Here is a 23,953-nt window from a genome sequence, read left to right as displayed (position 1 = left end):
CTCCACCAACTTCTTTCCACCTCCTTCTCATGGTTCAACACTTCATTTGTAGGTACCCCAATGAAACGCCCTCAGTTAATTAACAGCCCAAGCAGTTTTACCTGCTTCAGCTTACTGCTTTCCCCATATTCTTCGCCCTCCTTTCCAAAGGCATGGAAAGGTTAACAACCACCACCAAAAGCAGTCTACTGTGCAAATATGAAAACGTTTGATGTTGCTTGTTCTTCTGAACATGTCAAGAGAAGCAGAGAGTAACAGACTCACTTCTGAAGGCAGAGATGGCAGGTGAGCACACGAAGTAACAGAAAGGCACCGTCTTCTCCAGCTGATAGTACAGAGCTCAACAAACAAACTTCACACAAATGGAGAGAAGGCTACAGCTATGACTTGCAATTCAAAAAAAGCAACTTTTTTGCTTGCGCAACATGATTCTACAGGAAGAATAAGCTGACATAAATGATCCTGCAAACCACAAAAAGTGCACATGCCTAATCGCTGAAGTTGCCCAAATGTCACACAGAAAGACAAGGAAAACCCTGAAAAGCACTCACATATAGCAACTATATTTGCAACAAGTTGAGGGTTTGGTAGTAACTACTTGTTTTGAGTTCAACAGAGCACAGGACCAATGGAGGGGTAGGCAGTGCTCCAGACTAGAAGCTTTAACCTAAACACTCAATACAGAGTTTTCAGAGTACCATATACTGAGGTTGCTCACGCCTCGCTCCACCTTTCCTGTGTCCTACCTGCATCCAGGGCAGTAAAGCAGTGTACTGAAAATGAACTGAAATATCTCACTATACAAGCAGATGCTGCAAAACACATTTTCTCACTGGTTTCCAGACAAGTCATATGTGGAAAATCATTTTACTTGTTGCTTTGAGCACCAGAGGAGCCTGACAAGACAAGCCTTTCAGTGATACGCACTACAGACCTCATGGTAAAAGGAAGTCTGGAACTCAGAGCCCATGGTCAGATAAAAGCCAGTCCATGAGGGGAAGGTACAGTGAAGATAGCGACTGCCATAAAAGCATTCAGATGTTTAACTCTGCCAGGTTTAAGCAAGAAATAGACAGCACCATGTCCTAACAGAGCTGCTGAAGACCATGTAGAAAGAGTGGAGCTCAGGCCTCCGACTGCCATTCCAGCCCACTCTCCCAAACACAGCCTTCAAGGGGTAACAAAATGCAACCATAAAACAATAGCCACCCCAAGAATCAAATCAAAACAAGTCCAAAGGACAAGAAAATGTCACATTTCACCAAGTATTAAAAAGACCTGCAGCTGTTATTATTTGTTTACTTAGCACATCAACGTTCTACACGATTTGCAGTTCTAGCTTTCTGTGGTCTCTTTAAAACCCTTTGCACTGATAATACCAGGTCCTATGAGCTAGACAAGGTGGTGTTTCAGCGGGGCTGGACATCTTAGAGACTTTCAAGCTCAGCTACTGGTCAGTCCCAAAAGAGCTTTCTAACTACGCAGCCTCTTCAACTCACCCTCACTAAAGCAGCAGCCAGAGGAGCAGCCGAGTGGAATCCATGCTTTCCTCCTCACTAAAAGGTTAGACAGGCAAAAAAAGAGAGAAAAAAAAAAATTGTGCTCTTACTAATACCTCAGTGCAAAACCAGTAAAACGACCATGATGAGAAGAAGCACAGTTCCACTGCACACCCTTGTATTCACATGCTCGTAAATCATTAATCCACAGACTTCACTCTGTTTAAAAAATGTCCTTACACCAGCCTTGGAAGAGTCTAAGGTGCCAGGGAGCTGCATAAGATCATTGGATAATTCAGGGTGGAAAGGACCTCAGGAGGTCTCTAGCTGAACCTCCTCCTCAAAGCAGGGTCAGCTCTGAGATCAGACCAGGTTGCTCAGGGCTTTATCACGTCACGTCTTAAAACCTCCAAGAGCAGAGGCTGCACAAACTCTCCAGGCATCTTGTCCCACTGCTTCATAGTCCCCAGCATGAAAAAGTTTCTTCCTTTGCCCAGACTGAACCTCATTCGTTTCAGCTTATACCCGTTGTCTCTCTCCTCTGCTATGCACAACGGTGAAGAACCTGGATCCATTTTCTCCATCATCTCCTCGGAGGTATCAGCAGACTGCTTATTACAGATCTCCCTGAAGCAGCCCCTTCCGTAGGCTGAACAAGCCCAGCTCCCCCAGCTCTCCTCACAGGACAAGCGTTCCAGCCGTCATCCTGGTGGCCCACTGCTGAAGGTGCTCCAGGAGCCCATGTCTCTCCCATACTGAGGAGCCCAAAACTGGACACGGTGTATCAGATGGAATCTAAGGAGGGCCGAGTAGAGGGGGATAATCACTTTGCTCCATCTACTGACTGTGTTTCTGTTAATACAGCGCAGGATATTGTTGGTCTTCACAGCAATGGCAGGCTGCTGGCCCACCAGGGCCTTTCCAGCAGAGCTGCCCCTCCGGCAGGCATTCTCCAGCCCTATCATTGCAGGGGGCTCTTCTTGCCTGAGTGCAGGACTTTTCACTTGTCCTTGTTGGATTTCAGAAGGTTCCCGCCAGCCCATTTCTCCTGCCCGTCTACGTCTCCCTGAACAGCAGCCCTGCCCTCAAGTGTGTCAGCGGGTCACCCAGCCTGGTGTCCTCTGCAAACCGTACCAGCGTGCACTCCATCACCTCCTCCGGGTCACGGACGATGTTAAACAGGACACATCCCAGGAGAGACCACGAGACAAACAGACCACACGACACAGGGGCAGTGCCACAGGCAGCCATGAGGATCTCTTCCCCCCCTTTTCTTGCACAGGGATTAGTTACTCCGTTTTTACTCTTCCAATGGAATACATATGTAATCTTCCACACTCCCAATACAGCTCCATGGAATCATCTGGCTAGCTATGCTGTGACACACCAAATTACTCAGCCTCCCTGGAAGAACAGTGCCCATCTCCTGTGCATTCAGTACGAAAGCGGAATTCCCCAGCTCAGGCAGTTTCAAAGTAATTGTGTTTGCATTCTTGGAGAAAACTCTTACCAACCACTGGATCAACAGCACATTTGCTTAGCAAACGAAGGAATCCAGTGACGATGTCTTCTTCCAAGATTCTGGGTGGTACAGCATCTGCACGTAATGCCATTCATGGCAAGAAAAGTCACTCACTAAAAATTACAGTTTGATTTACCAGTTTGTCCACAGAAAAGAAAATCCAAACGTGTTCCCTGTTGGTTAAAGAGCTGATGGAGAAAGGCTTTTTACCAGGTGCTGAACCAGCTTGGCAAATGTTGGTACCTGCGAACTGTTTGTTAACATGTAAATGACAGGAATTAAGGGATCAGAAATATACAGTTGGAAAGACAGTATAAAACAAACAACCACCTTAAACGTCAGAGTCATGGCTTGGTCAAAGCATAGCTCCCTAGCCTTCTTATGGCTCTTACTACTGATATCAGCAGAGCAACAGCCACCACAGTTTAGTTTTTTAAACTAAATGATACGAAGCTAAACGATACTGACGATCCAAGGTGATGATTTAAACTACGGCCCCGCACTGTGTTAGCGCAGCTACAGCTGCAGTGCTGCAGTGAAAGCGGGCACTTTCAAGACAGCGGTCTAATTAAGGACATCATAAGTGGTCAAGAGGGAAACTATTAGTCTGAATCTGTGTGAGCAGTCAGAGGAAAAATTCACAAGCACCCAGTTATCCTGCACACACCATGGAAACAAATATATGCCTTTCTCCTTCAACCATACAGCAGAGAGCGGATGGATAGTAAGGCCAGTCCCTCTTCCCTTCCCATTACCATCTATCTCTCTCCCTGATGAGGGACCCTCAAAAAACCCAGCTCCACAGAATCAGAGAAATGTTGCTTGGAAGGACCTGCCAAGGTCCAGCTTGAAGCTGGACTATCGCCACATGAGATGAGATCAGTCATGACTGCTTCTCCCCTTCCACATGCAAAAAGCCCTATCAGTTTGTCTGGCAGACAGCATCAGATCTGCTACAGAGGCAGCAGATCTGGTTTGCTCGCAGACAATCATCACCTGGCACAGCAGCACCATTTGGAGCATGACATCCTGCACCCAATTAAAATCCAGTTTCCCAATGATAGAGCTCCATTATACAGGCTTATTTAATTACCTAATTAGAGAGTCAAGATCCCCGTCAGACCAAATTCAGTACAGACCCAAGGTATATCTATAGTGTTACCATTCTTGCAGCCTGCCTAATTTTCCAATGGAACCAATTCACTGTAACAATACTGGGAGCCATACACAGGGAAGAAGGCAAACAGTAATCCTGAGGGACAATTTTATAACCCTATTCCTAAGGAGGAGCAAGCCTGGATGCCCTGGTACTTTCTCCTATTCTACCATGTCTGAAGAAAACCCTGTCAATTCTGCAAAGCCTCTAAATCCATCTGCTGGACTAGGCAAGCCAGAGAGCGAACAACACTATTCTATTTTAAAATGCCAGAAGTATCTGCATCTGTTTAATAACACACATGCATACATCTGCCAAACAGACCTAGTGGAAAGACACTTTCTGAGGATTACACATTTTTCTATTTAAAGAGTATAAAAAAGACACCATGCCTCTACACAGACGTCAGAATAGCTCTCCTCATCCCGCTCTCACAGTCTCCCTCCTTACTCCAAATAAATTGTGTATGCAACCATCCCAGCTAATTAAAAATTAGCAATAAGGCCGTACGACAGCTAAAATTGAAAATACACTGTTTCTTTTTTCAGTGGATTTCATTATGGTTCAACCACACAATGAAAGAAGTACTAAAGAAGGAACTGGAATTCCAGGAGCCAGAACAGCTTGCTTGTTTTATAACCGAAATACAGCATACGCTGAAAAGAGATTTTATAAGAGTTTACATCTGATTGCCAGATAGGTCTCGGGGATTATAAAGAAGCCTTTTTTAACTTGGAGAAACAATCACTGAGAGGCACAACAGAATTCCCAAAGATCCTGTTGCTCGCCACTAGCAAAGCCAAAACCAGAATCCCATCCCATGGCCTCCCCTCTCAGCCTAAGGGCTCTGGAGAGGGGTCTGCAGCGGGTGCATGGAAGCAAATCGTGTGTACAGGATTTATAATTACAAGCTTCGTTGTGTGGATGTATGTTCCTCCACGAGGAAGTGACAGTGATTTAAGGGAACGAAGATTATGGAGCCGCTGCTCTAGGCCAGTAGACACTGCCAGGTGTGCATGCTCTCTCCACATCTGGTTTTCACAGCAAGACTTAACGGGATTCAAATTACAAAACCCTAAAACCACATATGTTAGCCATAACACTTTTCCAGCTAAACTAGACATACACAACAGAACTCACGACTTTTGGGTTGCAGCTTTCTACTTGGCCAACAGAAGAGTCCAAATTAGGAAATCTATACCTGAGCAGGCTGAATATGCTTCACCCTGGAGAGATCACTTGGCCACTGACCTACTAGCTGTGCAACACAGAGGTTCCTGTTCCCACTTCCCCTCCACGCTCAGCCCACCCCCAAAGATAAACAGGGGTCACTGTCACCCTCGTGAGAACTGCTGGTTTAGATCAGACACGCACAAACCCTCCTGCGGTGGTGGGGACAGCATGCACCGTCACCGAGTGGCCTGTTCTGCAGCAGAGGTCCCAGGATCCAGCACTCCTGAGGGCAGCCTAGAAGAGTCCCCTGAAAAGCAGGGCTCTCCCACCGCTCACCCTTCCCTTCCACTTCCCTCCTCCTCACCACAACACATGCCACACTTCCCTCCACCGCCCAGGGCGAGAAGTGCCACTGCAGCCCATGACAATGACCAGAGACAGGTAGACCGCAGCCACCGGAACAGCACGTAAAGCAAGGGACAGTCCATGTATGCCATACACACCCCGGGGAAAACCTGCCACAGACGCGCATACTTTGCAAGTTACAGTAAACAACTCTGACAACTGCTTCAGTTGATTTTACCATGACCTGACGAAAAAAATAAGGTTCCTCAGTGACGTGTATATATAACACATTTCACAGAGCAGACAGAGGACGTATGAAGGAGAGGATAAGCCACTACCAAAGTCATCACGCGAAAGAGCTCAATTAGAGGGCTGTGCAGAATAAAGCATCTTTCAGTGGACACCATGACAGCTGACCAGAACAGAGCCCATGCATCAGTCACGTCCAGACACTGGCACAGGTCAGATCTTTCTCTGGAGACACGTGGTTGACTTTCAAGTCTCTGGCTTCTACAACAAAATACCCAGATCCCATTAGTTCAAAGAACCTGGAGGATGGCTGAAGTCATGATTGCTGTAATGAGCAGAGGCCAACACAAGGAGAAGCCTTTGGGAAACAAGGCTTCCCTTCCTTCTTTCCTGATGGCCTTCAGGTCTCCTGAAACACCTGTGAGCAGTTTGAGGGCTGGCCCTTAGCCTGCTGCTGCAGCGAAGACCTTGCCCCATCGTCATAAGAACATGGACAGGCTGAAAACACTGAAAAGGGAACAAGACTCCAGGGTTAAGAAGGCATGCACAGAGCCTCCTGCATCACCAGCAGCAGCAAGGGTGACAAGGATCACAAATAGATGATGTTACAGGACAGGCAGAAAACTCCTCCTCCTTATGATACATGTCAGTGTCTCTGTACGGTCATATGCCCCTGTGAAGACATCATGTCCCAGGAACCCTGACACAGACAACCTCTCAGGTGCGTATTTGCCAGCCAAGATTTCTGTCGACTCCCTTTGAAAACTAACAGCAATTTGGCATCCAAATCCCTCATGAGCAGCTTTGAAGTACCAGCTACACCAGCACTTCCACAGCTACAAACCTGAATCTCCTCAGCTGTGTCCATGACGCTTGTATGCATAAGGTACACACACTAAATTTCCTTCCCAGTTGAATAGCAAAGCTGTAACTGCTGAAACACTGATTCCTGCAAACAGCAGACTGTCTCACGCTGGTCTTGCCGCAGATCACATAACCCTGGATCCCTTAGCAACAAGTTGTTCTGACATGCTTTCACAATGGGAAGAACTTGCCAGCTAATCTCCAAATCTCCTAACATCAAAGTATGATCCAAAGCTCAAAGTAGTGCATTGGAAAACTCCACCAGCTTCATCTGTTTTCAGATCAGCTGGCCTGTAACAGTTCTTGAAGTACATAAAAAGACATTTAGCACTGTTATGCGTAACTATACTAAATCTTCTGGACTCCTGTATTGCCAATGTGCAAATCAGTAGGATGCACATATTAATAAAGAGATCTTAAATATTACAACTCTTAAATAAAAAACCAAGTATTTAAGTCAGTATGATACAATGCACTGCAGAACACAGCCTGATCTCCCTGCACAGATCCACCAGTGGGACCAAGAATCCCCCCTTTACACCATCCAGCAGAGAGCATCTGCACAGACTTTGCATAAAGTCGTGACTTCGCAGCTCCCCCCATTCATACCAGGTCCGCGTGCAGCCCTCCATACATCAAAGTCTCAGAGGGCTCACCCACACACTCCCCGAAAGAGAAACAGACAGATGCCAGCTTCTAGAAGTCTCTCCCAAGATGCTAGCATTAATAAATCCTTTAGAAGAAATGAAAACAGGTATCATTGAACAATTGCTTTTAAGGGTAGACTTCAAGGAGAAAAGGAGTCCCTTTCCAAATCCTCGCATTAGTATTTAAAAATATGGTTTTGGAAAATAAGAAGTGTTGATAACCACCTTGCTAAGGTTTTATGATGAAACGTAATAGTGTTCTTATAATGCATCTTATTTTAATGATTGCAACTCTGAAAAAAAACCCCACCAACTTTAAAATGCCTGTTTTTCTTAAATAAAAGCAAGGCACTTTCTTCAATCTACTACTGAAGAGCTACAGAGCTGTTTCGCAGATCTTGCTGCATCCTGTCTGGAAGAAAACTTTCAGCTCTAATTCAAAACTCTATTAAATAGAGACTGTGCCTAAAGCTGCATTGGGTCAACCATCCTAGCCTAGCTGCAGCTACAGGAGAAAAACACGGGGTTTATGACACGATTAAAAGGATGATTCCTGTGCATGTAAACACCATTTCGGTTCAGACACTGGCACAAACTATATCCAGAGTAGAGCTTTTGCCAGAAGAGAACAGTGTCAGAACCCAAACTGGCACTGCTCTGGCAAGACTGAAACTAGATCTGGTCAGAGGTACTCCTGAGCCCTACAGGAGAAACTCAGCAATTACACTACACAGGTTGCAACTGGAAATTTAGGTCTCTCTCTGTTTAGTAGTTAGTAGTAGAAAGGATAATAAATAGAACCTGAATTTGCATGTGTCTGCACACAGTCTTTCTATGGATATACACGTATCTAGAACAGTTTGTAGCTTCAATAGAATTACATACAAAATCCTCTCTTAAAAAGCAAGTAATTCTGCTTAACCAGCACCCATCTCATCTTCTGTTTGGATATTTCAGCAGCAGTAGCGCATTACGATGCACAAACACGCTTCCCCAGCCAAGTATCCTCTCAGGCTGGAGCAAACATACTTCTGTGAACCAGGACAACTGAATTAGACCCTACATACTTTGTATTTGTCTCATCATCTGACTAAGAACTCACTGCCACATACTACAAGCATGGAAAGTAAGTTAAGATGGGGGTGAGCTTCAACACCAGTCTACTGAAAGGAAGAGCCTTAAAAATACATTGAGTACCAGCTCAGGAGATAGTTAAGAAGCAACCAGTTGAAGCTTATCTCAGATTGCACCTCCAGGATCTACGAGAGGCAGATTTGCTCATGAGGCTTCCTGTGAGAAATACCACAAGACTAGCCAGCACCCTGCAAGTTACCTGGCACTTCACCACTACTCAGAAATGCAGCCGTGCCTCAGGACAAAAGCTAGAATGCAGGCACCACGTCAGTAGCACACCTCCATCCTGACCTTTCTAAGCACCAGGTGAATGGCCAAGTCACAGTTCTTCCACATCAGAGAGGTTAGAGCAATTATTCCACCAGTACCAGTTCATAAACTAGGATACACGGGCACAGCCAGCATGAAAGACCCTCTGCAATGGCCAGGTATGGTTGTGACCAGGACAAATCCCGGGCTTGAATAATACCACCAACATGAATGCCACCTGCAAGGTGAATGAAGACTGAGTTGAGCATGCCTTACAGCTTTTCATCTTTTTAGGATCTATTGAACAGGCATCTTTCAGCATCATTTTAAAGCTAAATAAATTTGTTACAAGTCTCAAGCAGCCACTAGGCAAAGGCTAAAGCAAAGGTGCAGCACACTGAGACAGAGAAGTTAAATTTTTTGCAGTCTGTTTACACAGAAACACCTCTGGAGACTGCACAACAGACAACTTTTAAGAGACTTTAACTATTTTCAGTATACCATATTCAGATGAAAGATGAGATCCATTTCCTAAGCAAGTCCAATTCTCCTATCTTGTTGTGTTCAAGGGGATGCCTTACAGACTTGAGATGTGCTCATCAATATGAAGGCAATGAAGCAGATCTGGTTTTGAACCTCTTTTCCCTCCAGAGAGCAATTACCAGCACAAGCGGCCCCATCAGTTTCAAAGGAATGATAAAGAAACTGTTTCCTCCAATTTAATTCTGCTGTTGAGCTTATTTCCTCATGTTCTTCCCTCCAGAAAGCCAAAGTGGATTGGGCAGTACAAGCAGTCCCACCTGAACAATTTGGAGATGGGTTTTAGCACATGTAGAGCTGTGGGAAATGAGCAGATTATGCAGCGCCTTTGCCTAAGGATCATGGCACCAGACAGGACTCAGGAAATACAGTTTCTTTCCCTGGCTTTGTCACTGGCTTACCAGATGACCTTGAACAAATCACTTCACTTCCTCACCCTCCAGCTTTTCTCCTTGCAAAACAGAGGCAACAACTGCCACCTTTCTCTGGGAGAAAAACCTTGCCATCTAGTGAAATACGCGTCTACCAAGCTATTTACCAAACTGGTGTGCCCGCAGGCAAACGCAACAGCAAACTTTTCACAGCCACGCTGTCTCACTGTACGCTGAGCCACAGACCCCAAGAACAATACTTTAGCCTCCCCTGATAGGCGTAAAACTTTCATATTACTCAGCTGCTGTTGCAGTAATTCTGCCCTCTGTAGCACTGTCATCTCTTGTCTTCTTCCCCCCCCCCCATTGATTTAATCGGGCACAATAAATCGCTCTTTTCTGGAGCAGTTTCCTCACTCCTATGCCCACCCTCCATCGTGTCACTGGAAAACAACACTAAGCAATTAAGTCTGTTGTATTTCTCTCACTGACTCCTCCATATAGACTATATATACACGCACACATTCACAGCTACAATAATAGAAGGTTTATTTAGCCAAACACCTGCTGCCCAGATCTTTCATACAGTGTATTATGAGGAAAAGAAAATGAAGCTTTGCAAGCAGGCAAGGAGCAAAGCTTGCAGCAAACCCCCTCCTTTATTTCAGTACAAAGACATCACTCTGACCGATCGGAAAGGGGAGATTTTTTTTTCAAGTTCCTTTTACAGATGGGAGATGAAACACAGCACTATCTGAAACAGTATCTTTTACAGGGCCTGAAAAGAACCTAAGGGATCATCTGCCTTGCAAACTGTATCCTGCTATGGGCCCTGCCAGCACCCCAGTAGTTTCCTAAGGTATTTAAAGCAGATTCTGGAGCTCCTGAACAGATGTGCTAAAGTTTAGTAACCACATTACAGATGTGGCACATCTTGAAAGCCCAAGATACACCAAGACAGAATCATGCCGCAGAAACATCAGGCAAACTTAGATTTTTGCAGATTTTCACACAGCCTCATGGGGGGGGGGGGGGGGGCAGGTATAAACCAAGGGGTCACACGAGCATGGGAACAAACACATCCCGCTTTTCTAAGGATGTGTGTCATGATTGATTGTAACATTTAAGAACGCAGTGCTCTTCCCATCAATGTGTCCTTTCTCCAGCTGTTTCCCTCCCACCTGGGCTCCCTACTAACATGTGAGAGTTGAGCTCGTTTGCAGGTTTTCCTGCAGTGGGACTCCACTGAGGTCTTTCTATACTCATTGGTGACCCATCTTCATGCAATCTGCAGTCATTTAATAATCCTTAAGGCCGGCAGTTTTCTCTCAGGGGCATTTTTAGCCAAACTATGGGTTAAAAATATTCCTGTGAAGGAAGAGGAAGGGAGGAGCCAAACAGACAGTGAGATCACCCACCCCATAGGAAACCAGGGTAAAAACGGCTCCCCCATGAACAACACTGGCTGCTGTTTCTTTTAAGTCTGGGCTGCCTAATAAGTCAGTTCAGCCATAAAAATTCAGAAACGTAAATATAAGGTGTAATAGCGTAAAGCAGAGGTTCGAGGTAGAAGTTCAAAGGCTTCCTCAAACAGTTCAGCAACCTATAGAGTTTGACTTAAAACGTTGACCGGAGGTCTTCACCCTACCTCACCTACCAGCACCCACGTAAAAAGCACTATGTCACGCCGTACGGCTAAAGCAAGAGCAGTTGTTCACATGCTATGGTAAATACTTTGAATACTGCCACAGTGACTATCACCAGCATACCTAGGAACCTTATTTATCTTCCCATCACAAAGCAAGGGTATGAGCTTACGCTGGCTGCCTTGATAAGCCTAATGAACCCTCCTCTCCCAATATAGCCTCTCTAAAAATAGACTGCAGCATGTTATAAAGTAGTTAGCCAAAAAAATATTTAAATGTAGTTGCTTATGGGTTGATAGCCACACATTATGTTTATTTATGACATGGCTGCCACCCGTGATTAAAAAAAGAAAGCCGCGTAAGTAACCAACAAAACCTTTTTCAGTGTCAATATAAGGATATCTGAGCTGCGCAGCTCGTAAGTTGTGCACAGAGACAAAAAGGATTCATATAACTGGATTACAATTCTTGCACAGACCAGGTTAAAGGCTGTTACATGAATACAGCTGAGATGGCGATAGCAGGCCTGCATTTACGCTACGATACAAAAGACTGGCAGCGAAAGCAAGAAGTATGTATAACGAGCCCCTCTGGCCTGCTTGCTTTTCATGCTGTTGGAGGCACAGGAGGCAAGAATGATTTTCGGCCCTGGCAAACCAGCAGCCAGCACTTCCATATGCTCGTCTGGAGAGTAGTTGGAGAGGGCAGCATTTACTCGGAGAAGATCACTCTGACCTCTGCTGGTCCCCCGACAGAAAACCAGGAGAAAGTGCCTGGAGGGAGGGAGGGAGGGAGGAAATCCCCCAAGGGCAGAGCGGTTCCCATGCACACAGGAAAAGTTGACCGCATGGCTCCTATATGGTCTACCAACTCACTCGAGAAACGCCACTCAGATGAGCTTCCAATTTAGTTCTACTTCACAATCGCATGCAAAGATTTAGTTTCTAGCCCTGAAACGTTCTCCTGCGGCTGCCCAGGTCCTACCACAAGCCGTGGACCAGCCCCTCTCCCCCTGGTGCGGACCCCACCACCACGTCACTGCTTAGCCCTTGGCCCCCTCCCGTTTCACAGCCATGGTCTGGGCAGCCTGCATTTGAGAGCTACCCCACAAAGAAAGTGCAAAAGGTAAAGGGGTAATAAGCCATTTCCCCTTATAACGAAGGGCCTCAGCTGCCCTGCCTGCAGCACCACAGCGTGTCACACCCAACGGGTGGCCCCACAGCCTTGCAGACGGTCTTTCCTCCCTTCCCATTTTCAGACTGGAAGGAATACTCAAAGCTGCATCACGTGTTTCAGTTTCCTTCCCATCGCACTGACAGAAGCGTGACTGTCATGCTTTACATTACCGTGGCAGTGGTTCCCCACTAAGTACCGAGGGCAGTAACCACAACAGGCCCTTCCATCGTCAAGAGCAGCTGCGGCCACAAGAGTGGGCAAAATAACGAGCAAACTCAGCAAAACAGTGGGTGGCCCCTGCTGAAAGCAGTCGCCTCAAAAACATCGCCTAGCAATGCCGAAATGTCTCATTTAAGAAGGGACGCTGCCAACCTGTTTAAGCTTAGAAGCCACCTTTGAATGAAATACACTCTTTCCGAGCATGTGGTCGGCATCCCCCGCTGCAGATGAGTTTTCTCCACCATCTTCCTTCAGAAGCAAATGAGATCATCAGGAAGGCACGACCGCTTCTGCTGCTCCTCAGCAGAACGATGTCGGAGAAATTTGATTAAAAATAGATAATAAAGGAAATACCAGTAAGCCACACCAAAACAGCCAGCAGAAGGAAAGGGAAGCAATTTCCCTGCGCCAGGTTTTGAGGCCAAATGTTTTCAATATTAAAAAGCTGCCTTCTAAATGTTGCTGGCAATTAATAAACTCAATATGGGTAAAACACGTGCTTGCTCAACAGCCAACTGAAAAGAGGCTGAAACTCAAATTACATCCCTACCCTACACCTATAAGACACTTCAACAAAACGAAGGCCAGTTTTAACCAGCCAGAAAGTCAAAATTGCGTTAAACCGTAAGGCAAGGACACCCAGATCTCCTGCCAGCAGACGGCAGCAGTCTGGGGATAACGCGGAGGAAGGGTTTCTCCGCAGAAGCCAGTATTTGGTCGGTCGGGGAAGGAGAGGAGGACAGAGCACACCATCCTTGAAGGAGACAACGCTCAGGAGAAAGGTACACTTTGTGTATATAGGGCTGGACCATCTTTATCAAGCCTAGTGGGAAGACGCCGCCTCCCTATCTACAAAAACAACAACAAAGTCGTGTTACTTGACAGTAAACAGTGCTATCTGAGCACAGCCTCTGCTGCGAGAACACCTCGCACGCGTGCCCACAAGAGAAGGCCGTGCCAGGGGCGCAGCGCCAAGGCGGGTCCGGGCAGAGGCATCTGCCCGGCGCAGTGGCTGGGGCGGGTGTGGGCAGGGGCTGAGCCACCCCGACGCGGGTGCTGGTCCACTGGGCTGGGGCTGAGGGGGCTTCTCCAGGCTCCCCGCAGCGAAGGGGGAGGCGGACGCCTCCCTGCCCGGCTGGCACAGGCGGCGACAACCCAAATGAACGCAGTCGGTATACCCTGGTGTAGGTGTACCCATGAGAAATCCTGCTGCTCGAGGGCTAGGTGGTTTTGCTGAATATATTTGGTTATGAAGAACACTCTGGGCAAAGTATCTATGCCAACATAACGCCTATGGATGAAGCGGGCCTGGAATGAAACACGGGTGGATTTAATGGTTCCCTCGAGGCTTCCTCAACTCTCAGGCTAGAAAAACCGGCGCCCACAGCCTCCTTGGCCACCAGAAGTTTATTTTACAGCAGAAAACGGGTTCTGGGGTTCCCTTCCCAGCTGCGGGCGGAGGTTCGAAAAGGGGAGCCGGGACGCGGCGGTGTGAGCGGCCCAGCCCACCACAGCCGGCCCCGAGGCGCGCCTGAGGAATGGCCACCCCACAGCGGCGAGCGGCGGGAAGCGGCGGGAAGCGCCGGGCGCTCGCAGGCGCTGGGACCTCCCGGCAGCCCCCCCCGCTGCCAACCACCCCCCCACGCCCGTCCGCGGCGCCTGGGGCCCCGCAGGGCGCACGAGGCGCCCCCCCCGCCGCGCCGCCGCCCCTCAGGCGGGCTGAGGCGGCGGAGGCCCTGTGCGCCGCCGGGGCTGCAGCCGCTCCGGGGGCAGAGAGCAGGCACACCCGCCCCAGGCGGAGCTGCCCCCTCCGCGGGGGCTGGCGAACAAAGGGGGGTTCTGCCCCGCAGCTGCCGCCCGCCCCCACCACGGGCTTCCCGCGGAGGGACGGGACGGGACGGGACCTGGAAGCCGCTGCAGTTCACGCCGGCGAGGTGCACTTTCCTTCCTGCCCTCCGCGCGGGCCAACTCACCCTCCTTGGCTTTCTTCTTCCTCGCCAGGGTCCCGCCTAGCTTGCCCAGGAACGACTCGTCCTTCTTCATCCTGTGGGGCCGCAGCGTCGGGGATCGGACGGGCGCGGCGGACATCGGCTTTGCCGGGGGGCCAGCGGGGGAGCCTGCCCGGTCCCTGCCCTGCCCTGCCCTGCCCGGCGGCTGAAGCGGCCCGCGGAGCCGAACAAAGCCCGCGAGCGGGTGAATCACCCGGCCAGCCGCGACCGAGCGGGGAGAGCCGGCAGCGGGAGGCGGGGGGGGGGGTGTGCGAGCCGGAGCCGCACGGAGGGCAGGGGGCGGGCTGGGAGCCGCTGCCGGCGGCCACAGCGCCCTGCCACGGCCTGGAAGTCCGCGGGAGGCGGGGGCGGGCCGCCACGCCGACCCGGCCCCGCTGCCGCCACCGCCCCCCGCGCCCGCCGGCGCTGAGGGGCCGCGGGGCGGTGACCGCCCTGGGGAGTTGCGCCAGGCGGAGGCCGATCCGCCGGCACCCGGCCGGCCGCAGGCGAAGGCTGAAGTTTCACCTGTGGAGAGCCGCGCGGTTCCCTTTTCGGCTGCGCTGCCACGGGCCGCAGCTGCCCCTGTGCGGTGACAGCCTGGCAGGGGGCTGCGGCGCCCCGCGCCCCACACCGAGGCAGCGGCAGACACGCAGGGAGCGGGTGGGCCAGACCCCCGGGGGTGGAGAAGTGGGTAAAAAACACTGCAGAACAGCAAAGCCGCGGGTCCCGTCACAGCCAGACCGGAGGACAAAATTGGGGCCAAACTCTTCGCGTGTGCCATTTGTCCGGGCTCTGCTTAGCAGTTTCTTGCTGGCTACATTCAGATTTGCCTCCTAATTTTGCAGCCAAGCACCTCTTCTCTCAGACTGGCCTGCCTTCTCCTCCTGGCACCTTGCCTCTTGGGTTTGGCATCTCCCTTGCAGCGAGGTCGAGGAGAAGGGGGCTGTAGGCTCCGTGTTGGCCACGCTCACCTGCACGGAGGCCCACGGGCACCTCCGAGAGGACGGCCGCCACCTCCCGGGTCGCCCAGCGCTGCCCCACCGTAAGCGTAGTGTATGCACACAAAACCGGCAAGTTGGTTTTGATCCCACAGAGAGAATTTCTCATCACTTATCATTTTACAGCACCCGGGAGCGTGATAAAGGCTTTGGGGAGTACACATTAAAAACAGATCCTGAGGAGTTTATAGCATTAGGCTCTGATCCTGCAAAGTCTTACGCACATACTTAACGTTAAGCCCCTGAAGTGGTCCCACTGACTTTAATGAGGCTACTGGGTACCTAAAGTCATGCACATGCCTTTGTCTGTGCTCCTGCAAGCGGTTCCCTGTCAGCAGCCCTTGCCCCAACAAAGAACCACATTCAAATCAACGCGACTTGGCACAGGATCCACACACCCAGCTTACAGGACAGATTTTCATGCTTGACCTGACACAGAAGTAACACTACATCCAGAGCATAAGATAGCAGGTAGTTTTCTGAGTGTGTAGTTTCACAAGAGATATAACCTGATCTAACCCTCTCTGTCGTGAAGACCTACTCTTGTTGCTCACCTCCAGCTACTTGTTGCTTTTCTACAGGCACTTAGGCAACTAATCAAAAAAAAAAAAAAACCAAAAACCCCAACAAGCCAAACCCAAAATCACCCTGCCCAGCTTTCCAGTGTGACTGAGCATAAAGTCACCCAAGGGCAAGTGCCAGCAGAAGGGAAGTGGAGGGAACACATGACTAGGGCTGGGAAAACCCTTTCGAAGGGCAGCGCGGACTTCTATGAACTGGAGGTTATCATGAATTTGCAGCCTGATATACGATTGAATGATGACTTATTTCGAGTAGACATCAATTCTTTGGGGATCCAGCTCTAAATACGTTCAAGAGTGAACACCAACTTTTTTTTAATTGTGGGGTTTTTGTTTTTTTTTTTAAGATGATGCTTTCAGAGGAAGGTGCCAGACTGGACTGACACATTTTAATCCAGCTTTGCAATTATAAAGACATTCCCAAAGAACGGGGGGGGGGGGGGGTATTGCTGCCATCAGTGGCGGAACAGTGGATATGGGAAGTTCAGATGCTTTTTAAGAAGAACTACACATTTCAGGAGTGGGCAGTGCAGTCCACCAGTTGAGGCACGACAGCGAACTTCAATCAAGAGCCCGTAACATACCCTGCAGTCACAGACCGAAGGGACCCGCTGCACCCAGCAACTATCCCACCGTGTCTGTTGAGAATATGATACTAGTCAAAACAGGGCAGGGCTGCCCTAAAGTGCAAGAAAAGAAACGCTGTGCAACACTCAGCATTTCATGAAAACACTTTTTCATTAAATGAAACAGCAGCCATGGAGGATCCTTCAGAATACACACCCAAAAGAGGAGGGTGTTTGAACTGGAATGTGGCTTTTTGTGCAAAGAGGAACACAGTGAAGGATGCTGTTTGATTTTGCCCGAAAATGTTTGTAAGCGACTGAGCGTTTTGCATTTCTGTCATAACTGCTGTTAGCAGAACATGGAGCAGTTTCTAAATATAAAGATACTGTTAATTTACCTATGTTGTGTTTTAAAATCTGTATATTTTTGTATAAAACCTGTAAATTTTTGTATAAAAAAATTTTGCTTTTCCCTATTGAAAGTAGTATTTAGCCCAATAGCTAATGAAAGATTCAAGAAAACAAAGCTTGCTCATCTGTTTCTCTAATTGGTTTTCTTTCTGCATTTGAACCATAGGTTTGCCTTACAGGCGCTATTTCTGTTGTGTTTTGCAAATCAACAGGAGAGTGGCAAATAGACAAATACTGTTTCAAAACATAGAACTGAGGGGTAGTGACAGTTTTGGAGTAGGACCTGCGGCTACTTTTAATATTCACCTTTAATGATTAGATTTCAAGTTTATAATGTTCCTCTGCTCAAGCCACCTGCAGCGAGGTCCGAAGTTGCCCGCAGCACTGCTGTCCGTCACTGGCAAAAGAAACCAAGAACCAGGAGTGCCGTTTCTACATCTCAGAAGTCCTGCATTGCAGGGAGCTTGGACCAGGGGTTCCTCATCAGAGCAGTATTTCCACATCCGTAATTTCCTCCAGCCCCATACTACCATTACGTTATGTGTTACCACATCATTTAAGTATCTCGCAAAATAATATATACTGTGAATTTTAACATAATGGTCACACTTACTGGCTGTGAGAGCAGCATCAGCTGTTCCTGCAAGACATGTTTCTTGTGGTCTGCCCCACCAGCCAGGCTGCTGAGCGGTGATCCTGCCCTGCTGAGCTTCTCCATTCTGGAGCCCCAGGAACACTGAGCTTATGAATGGACTGGTGACAAACAAAAATCTCAGGAAGTCCTGGACAAAGCCTCTCTGAAGAAAGTATGACTTCTCTAAAAACAAGCAAGGCAAAGCCAAAATTGTAACCACACTATGCTTGAGAACTTCAGGGAACACAGCAAGCCCCGGTGTAAATTAGGGCAATCCCTCACATCTGGCCCAAACCTGAGTGCAACACATGGATTCACTCCATCATAGAAACAATTATAAAACTTCACTATTTTGTTTGCATAAAGAGTAGCGAGAATTATTATAAAGAACATACAAATGAGCATACCCTGGCACCGTTGCATCAGCAGTGCATTCTGCACATTTTCCAGCTGCCAGTAGGTCTAGCCCCCAGACCAGACCAGTAGTGCCCACCTCTTCTTGCCGGGGTACTGTAGACTACGACAAAGGCTCCAGGCACCTGAGGAAATGACCTTCGCTGACCAAACCACTCATTCAGCCCATGTACCACCTTGGAGGGGTGCAGAACAGTTTAATAATTATGATGACCCATATGCAGCCCTAGTATGTAAGTGGCATTGCCCAGAATGAAAAGAACCACGCCATCAAGTTTAGGAGCTGCACAAGCAGAAGATGATGCCAGAGATCTTGAAGGGTTCATGTGTTAAATTGGTGTCCAGATAAATATGCCCTATATTTGCAGTCTAGTTTTCTTTTTGAGCATAATTTCTTGCTTTAAGCCTCATCAATAAGGTATCCTGAAACTTACACAAAATCTATTTTCTCATTCCTTCACGAAGTTTCTTTCTCCTGATTTCAGAAATCAATTCCAGTAAGTGGAAATGCTGCTTAAAACATTGGTTATTACCTCAACTTCTCTTCCTGTTTCCTTGGCAAGTCCGAAACATGCCAATGGCTTTCAATTCTCATCTGGTTTTATTCAGGACACGAGGAAGTATCCTGTGATCTACGTGGCATGGAGCATACAGAAGGGATTTTATGAGGGTCTGGCCGCACTAAATGTTTAATGCATAGCTGATGCAATTTGCAGTGACCACACAGGCTTGTTCTACATCATCCCAGCTCCACGTTCCCATGTACCGAGCACTGCGGTGATCTTCTCATATGCTCACCTCTTCCCTAACCAGCTCAGATTTTCATTAAAGCGTACTGCTGCACCAGGACACTTGTGTCTTGCTTTGTTACAGAAATATTAGCCTTAGCTCCTAGATAACACTGCCTTTAAAAAGCTGTAAACTTTATGCTATGCTGATTTTGGAATATGTAGTAAACCTAAAACTTAAAATGGAGCAGTTTGTTCTTTATTAGACAGCACACTGCCCCAGCTTTAGTCAAAGAACCTCCTCCCTGCAAATACTTTGTCTCTCAACCTCACAGCAAGATAAGCCTGTCTTGTGTTTGCCCATAAAGGGGTGATGATTATTATTTTATTATGATTTTTTTTATTATTATGATGACGATGATTATTTTTTATTGATAGTGCTTCTTTGGAAGAATAAATAAATTCTATTTCCTGAAGCAACAGTGTGTTACCCATAGCAAAGGCTTTTAGATTGTAAGTGAGAAGTTATTGAGGCTGGGATCAATACCAGTGACAAATCTGCATCTCACTTAAATGATTTTGAGGTTTCAGGCTATACCTAATGAATGTTTTATGTTGATTCCCTGTGGAGGAGAGAGTTCTTCCCTGTGCTCTTGCTAGTGGAAAAAGTGCATTAGCATACCAAAACCGAAGTAGCTATGCTACTTTTTTTCAAGTATCTACACTTCAACTATCACGTTTTTCTAGTGAATATTTCAACCCTTGAGATATGCACACCCAGTGCGCCATCCAGATTCACATACGGTGTGAATACATGCATCTTTCACGCAGTTCTGTGTCTTACACCCAAAACCGCAGCTGCCATGCTCCTTCAGTACCAGGTTTGCCAGTCCGGTGTGTTGTTGCAGCATTTAACGGCAGTAGTGCCAGTACTGCCAGTGCTGAACAGTTGCATCATTTCTTAAATAATTTAATACAAATACAGCTCCTTCAGCTTCAAAATCTTCATAGAGTGGACCTTACATGACCTATGAGACTTGTGTGTACAATACAAGCACTGGTGAAAAAATTAACTCCCATGTAGCAAATGCACCAAGACAAAGACCAGGCACACATGACAACACCACTCCCCACTGTTCTTTCTATGTTGTACGTTAACATTATAACCAATATTTCAGGAAAATAGGAGGGGGGAAAAAAGGGAATTAAAAAAATGGAGTAGCCTTAATTATGCTGAAGATGTACATAGAAAGACATTAATTGCTTAAATTGCCCATTTCGTTTAAGGTTGTTATATATTTTTGCAAAACTGAACAATTAGCAGAGACATTAACTGCGTTCTCCTGGTACAGGCCAAATGAGACACTTTACAAATGCAAGCTTCATTTTCAATGCATCAAAAATAACCTGAATCCCTATGACACGCACTAGTAACACTAAAGCACACATAAATGTTGAGCAGAGCGGATGTTTCATTTCCTAAAATTCATATTGAAGTCTTAGGTTACATTTAGTTTTAAGTCCATGTGGAAAAAGCATTTTACCCAGCCTCGGGGCGGGGGGGGGGGGGAATAAAAATCCATCATTTCCTATACCCCAATGTTTTTATTCAATTGTAATCAGAAAACCTGTGAGTACAAACTTCAAGCAAGAAAGCACACAAACTGGTTCACCAGTTATACGCACAGTCCAAACAGCGTATGAAACGTCACTGATTCAAGTACAGCACTCAAAATGTAACCACTTAGAAGCACGTGTCTTTCAATAATTGAAATAAAACCAAACAGATCCATCCACCTCTGACTTTTATGTCCTATGTATTTATAAGGAAATGCTTACATTTGTAGTGCAAGTAGAAAAAGTATGCCAGCTTATTGCAAAGTAAAAGGAGGCCGGCTTGTTTGAGACAAGAAGAGAGAGCCTATGGCAAAAGAAAGTAAAACTACACTTCAAGAAAACCAAAACAAAACCTGGAGTCATTCCGAGTCACATCACGGTGGTTCAAACAAACAGTACTCTTCTAAATAGGAAATGAAGAGCTTTTATCAGTTATTTTTCATCATGTGTGTGTTAGTCTTTAATGACTTAACTGGCTGATGGCCATTAGAAGTGACACAGCTGCTGCTGCAGGAGTTGAGCGGCCTTCAGTTTGAAGTGCGTATTCTGTCTAAAGACAAGTAGGAAGAAGGCCGGCTGCGTTATTCGTTTAAACCTTCCATACTGAATGAATGGAAGGTTCTATGTCCCTTCAGCACTCTATGTCCCAGAAAATTCTCTCTGGTACCCCACCTCCCATAGGGGGTGAGATTCCTGTGTGTGTATATTAAGAATAATGTCAGAGCATAAACATGTCTTTTCACAAATAATTACACTGGAAAGACTGAACCTGGTTCGAAACGTGTTTTTAATTTCAGCCCCAAACTGTTAGCTTTAATATTCAGCTGAACATTTAAAAGACTGAATTCACATTTGCTCATTTTAACATTGCTCGCCTTCTTTTTTATAGAGGTTTTCTGTTTCCTCTACTGTAGCCTTATAGCATTTTATACTGTATTCAAAATTTTAGACTACATGGGATTACTGTAAGTAGATGTATCACGAAATAATGCTGACATTGAATATACAGTCTCTCATAGTTCTTCAGGTATTGAAGCAAAGCAAAACAACCTGCTTTTTAAACTAGAAAATCATTATATACAGTCTTGTTCTATTACAGTAATACCTTTACTGATTTTTCTAAGATGATAGATATTTTATAGACACAAGACAGTTATAGTCAATTTTTCTTCCTGGTCTACCAAATGAGTGAAAATGTGTTTTTTGGAGGGGGTGTGTGGTTTGGTTTTTGGTTTTTTTTAAATAATGCTACTTATTTAATACTGAGGCAGAAATGTAGCACTTAACTGATGCTACTGATTTGCTTCAGAATAATTTCCATTATGTATTCTATTTAACTGAAAAACTTTTAAAAAGACCATTTATTCCATGCAGACAATAGCTCTGCCAGCTGCAGATGGGTTGCATTTTTTGCTTAACAATGGAAGAAAGCCAAATGCTCCGACTTGCACAGAATACATCCAGCATAAAGTCTTGTCGCAATTAAGTTAAAATCATCCAAGAGCACTGCAGTTGCTAATAGCGATTTAGCACTGCTGTCATAAAACATACATTCGATTACACTATTTCAAAAACCTTTCCATTGTGGAGGAGCTGTGTAAAAATCCTCCTGAAAATAATCGCTACTGCTGTGGCTGCCAGGCCCCAGCTCTTTTAAAAGACAAGAACAGTAGGACAAACCTACAATCCTATACACTCAAATGCTGTAATTTTAGGATGGTTTTCTTACGTTATGCCGTACAAAGTTCAGGATAATCTCCCAGACATCTGACCAACTCCTTAATATTCCCACAAAGGAGTAAGGGTCGTCCCCTCCCGTAACATCACAGTAGAAATTTATAGTATTTCATTTGAGTAACTGCTCACGCACCCCAGAGAAGGGAGAGCCAACCTGGCCCCCACTCACTTTTCTGTGGGCCTGTACATTTTATCGCATACGGGAGAGGAAGATTCTGTATGCGTCCCTCAAAGGGCATGACATGGACAGTAATTTCTACACAGATGCTCGACAAAAACAACAGGTATTTTGCAAAGGTAGTAAGCATCAAATATTAGTTGCTACACCTCCACAAAGACTTCCATTGGCAGCAAGTACAGACCTGTACTAAAAAAGGCACAGAGGAACAGCAAACATACTTGTGTTGAAGCACATTTTCATATTATAGAGGTCAGTGTCATATTTTATTTTTAAAGCTTGTATTTTAAAACTGAATACAGTTATGCTTTTAACAATATGACAGCAAACCCCCCCGTACATTCTAAGAAGCGACAAATTTCCTCTTCCATCTTCCCCCAAAGCTCCCTAGCAACTTACTCATGAGCAGTACCTAATACCACCAGATCTCCCAAATACAAAGAGTTATTTTCAATGGTTTTATGTAGGTGGAATAGCTCCAAGAAATCACTCACTGCCTTACAACCGGTGATACGAATATTAGCCCTACTTCTGACACGTTATTACCTTCTCAGTGGCTCAGAGGTGCCCCCAGTACAGCAACAAGACTGTACAGCCCTTGTCCCAAAAAGCCCTTCTCTCCTCCCCAGGCCTCCTTTAGCTCCTAGAAAGGACTGCAAGCAGTAAAGGAACAACACAGCTGAAGAAACTCTGTGCTTCAGATGGTATTTGCAACCTCAGCACTGTTCACATAAAATTAAACGACTCCACAAGCATGTGAGCAGCCTTTTCAGGTCTACCGTTTGGAGGCATTTATCACCATCTGACTGTCCCCAATGGCGGGCATGGCTGTAAAAGCAAGAGCATCTTAACTACTCAATATGTAAAGTGATATCCAAAACCATCCATTTAAGCAAATACCATGCTTTTGAATCAGTTACGACTGCAGGCCATCCTTATGCCTTTTACCCTTTCACAGATACACTCTGGCCAGAAACGTAATCAGCCAAGAGGAGAATTGCTTCAGATCTGTCCAGAGCTGTTCTACCACTGAGTCTCCTTAGTACCACGGCAGCTTCTAGTGGGATTCTGATTTCTATCTTATCCATCCTAATTATTAGAGCCTCTGCAACAAGTTTTAAATGGGAATATATTAATCATATCAATATTCTATAGAAGTAACCACGTAATCCAGATGTTGCTTCCAAAGGAAAGCAGGAATACTTTATATACTGTGATAGCTTTTGTGCACTTTTTACATGCCATTAGAAAATGTTGTCTTTTGATGTAGTGCAATACAGGTAGGGAAATAGTGACCCAGGTAAAGGCTCA

The 23,953-nt window shown here is 46.4% G+C and overlaps 1 protein-coding gene across 2 annotated transcripts in view; it reads right to left on the bottom strand.

Moving 5' to 3' along the window:
* Positions 1-14,900, bottom strand: part of PARVB (parvin beta) — a 65,730-nt gene extending 50,830 nt beyond the window's left edge. The window contains exon 1 of one of the 2 annotated variants that reach the window (XM_059816480.1): positions 14,764-14,900. In XM_059816480.1, the coding sequence (XP_059672463.1) occupies positions 14,764-14,878 (115 nt within the window). In that variant the 5' untranslated portion in view covers positions 14,879-14,900. Of the gene's footprint in view, positions 1-746; positions 759-14,763 lie in introns of those variants that run through there. The other variant, XM_059816482.1, reaches the window with a different exon arrangement.
* Between the last annotated feature and the right edge of the window lie 9,053 nt (positions 14,901-23,953).

This window comes from Gavia stellata, chromosome 4 (assembly GCF_030936135.1).
Source record: "Gavia stellata isolate bGavSte3 chromosome 4, bGavSte3.hap2, whole genome shotgun sequence".
Taxonomy (NCBI): domain Eukaryota; kingdom Metazoa; phylum Chordata; class Aves; order Gaviiformes; family Gaviidae; genus Gavia; species Gavia stellata.
Note: the sequence above shows the minus strand (reverse complement) of the source record. Positions and strands in the feature narration are given on the sequence as shown.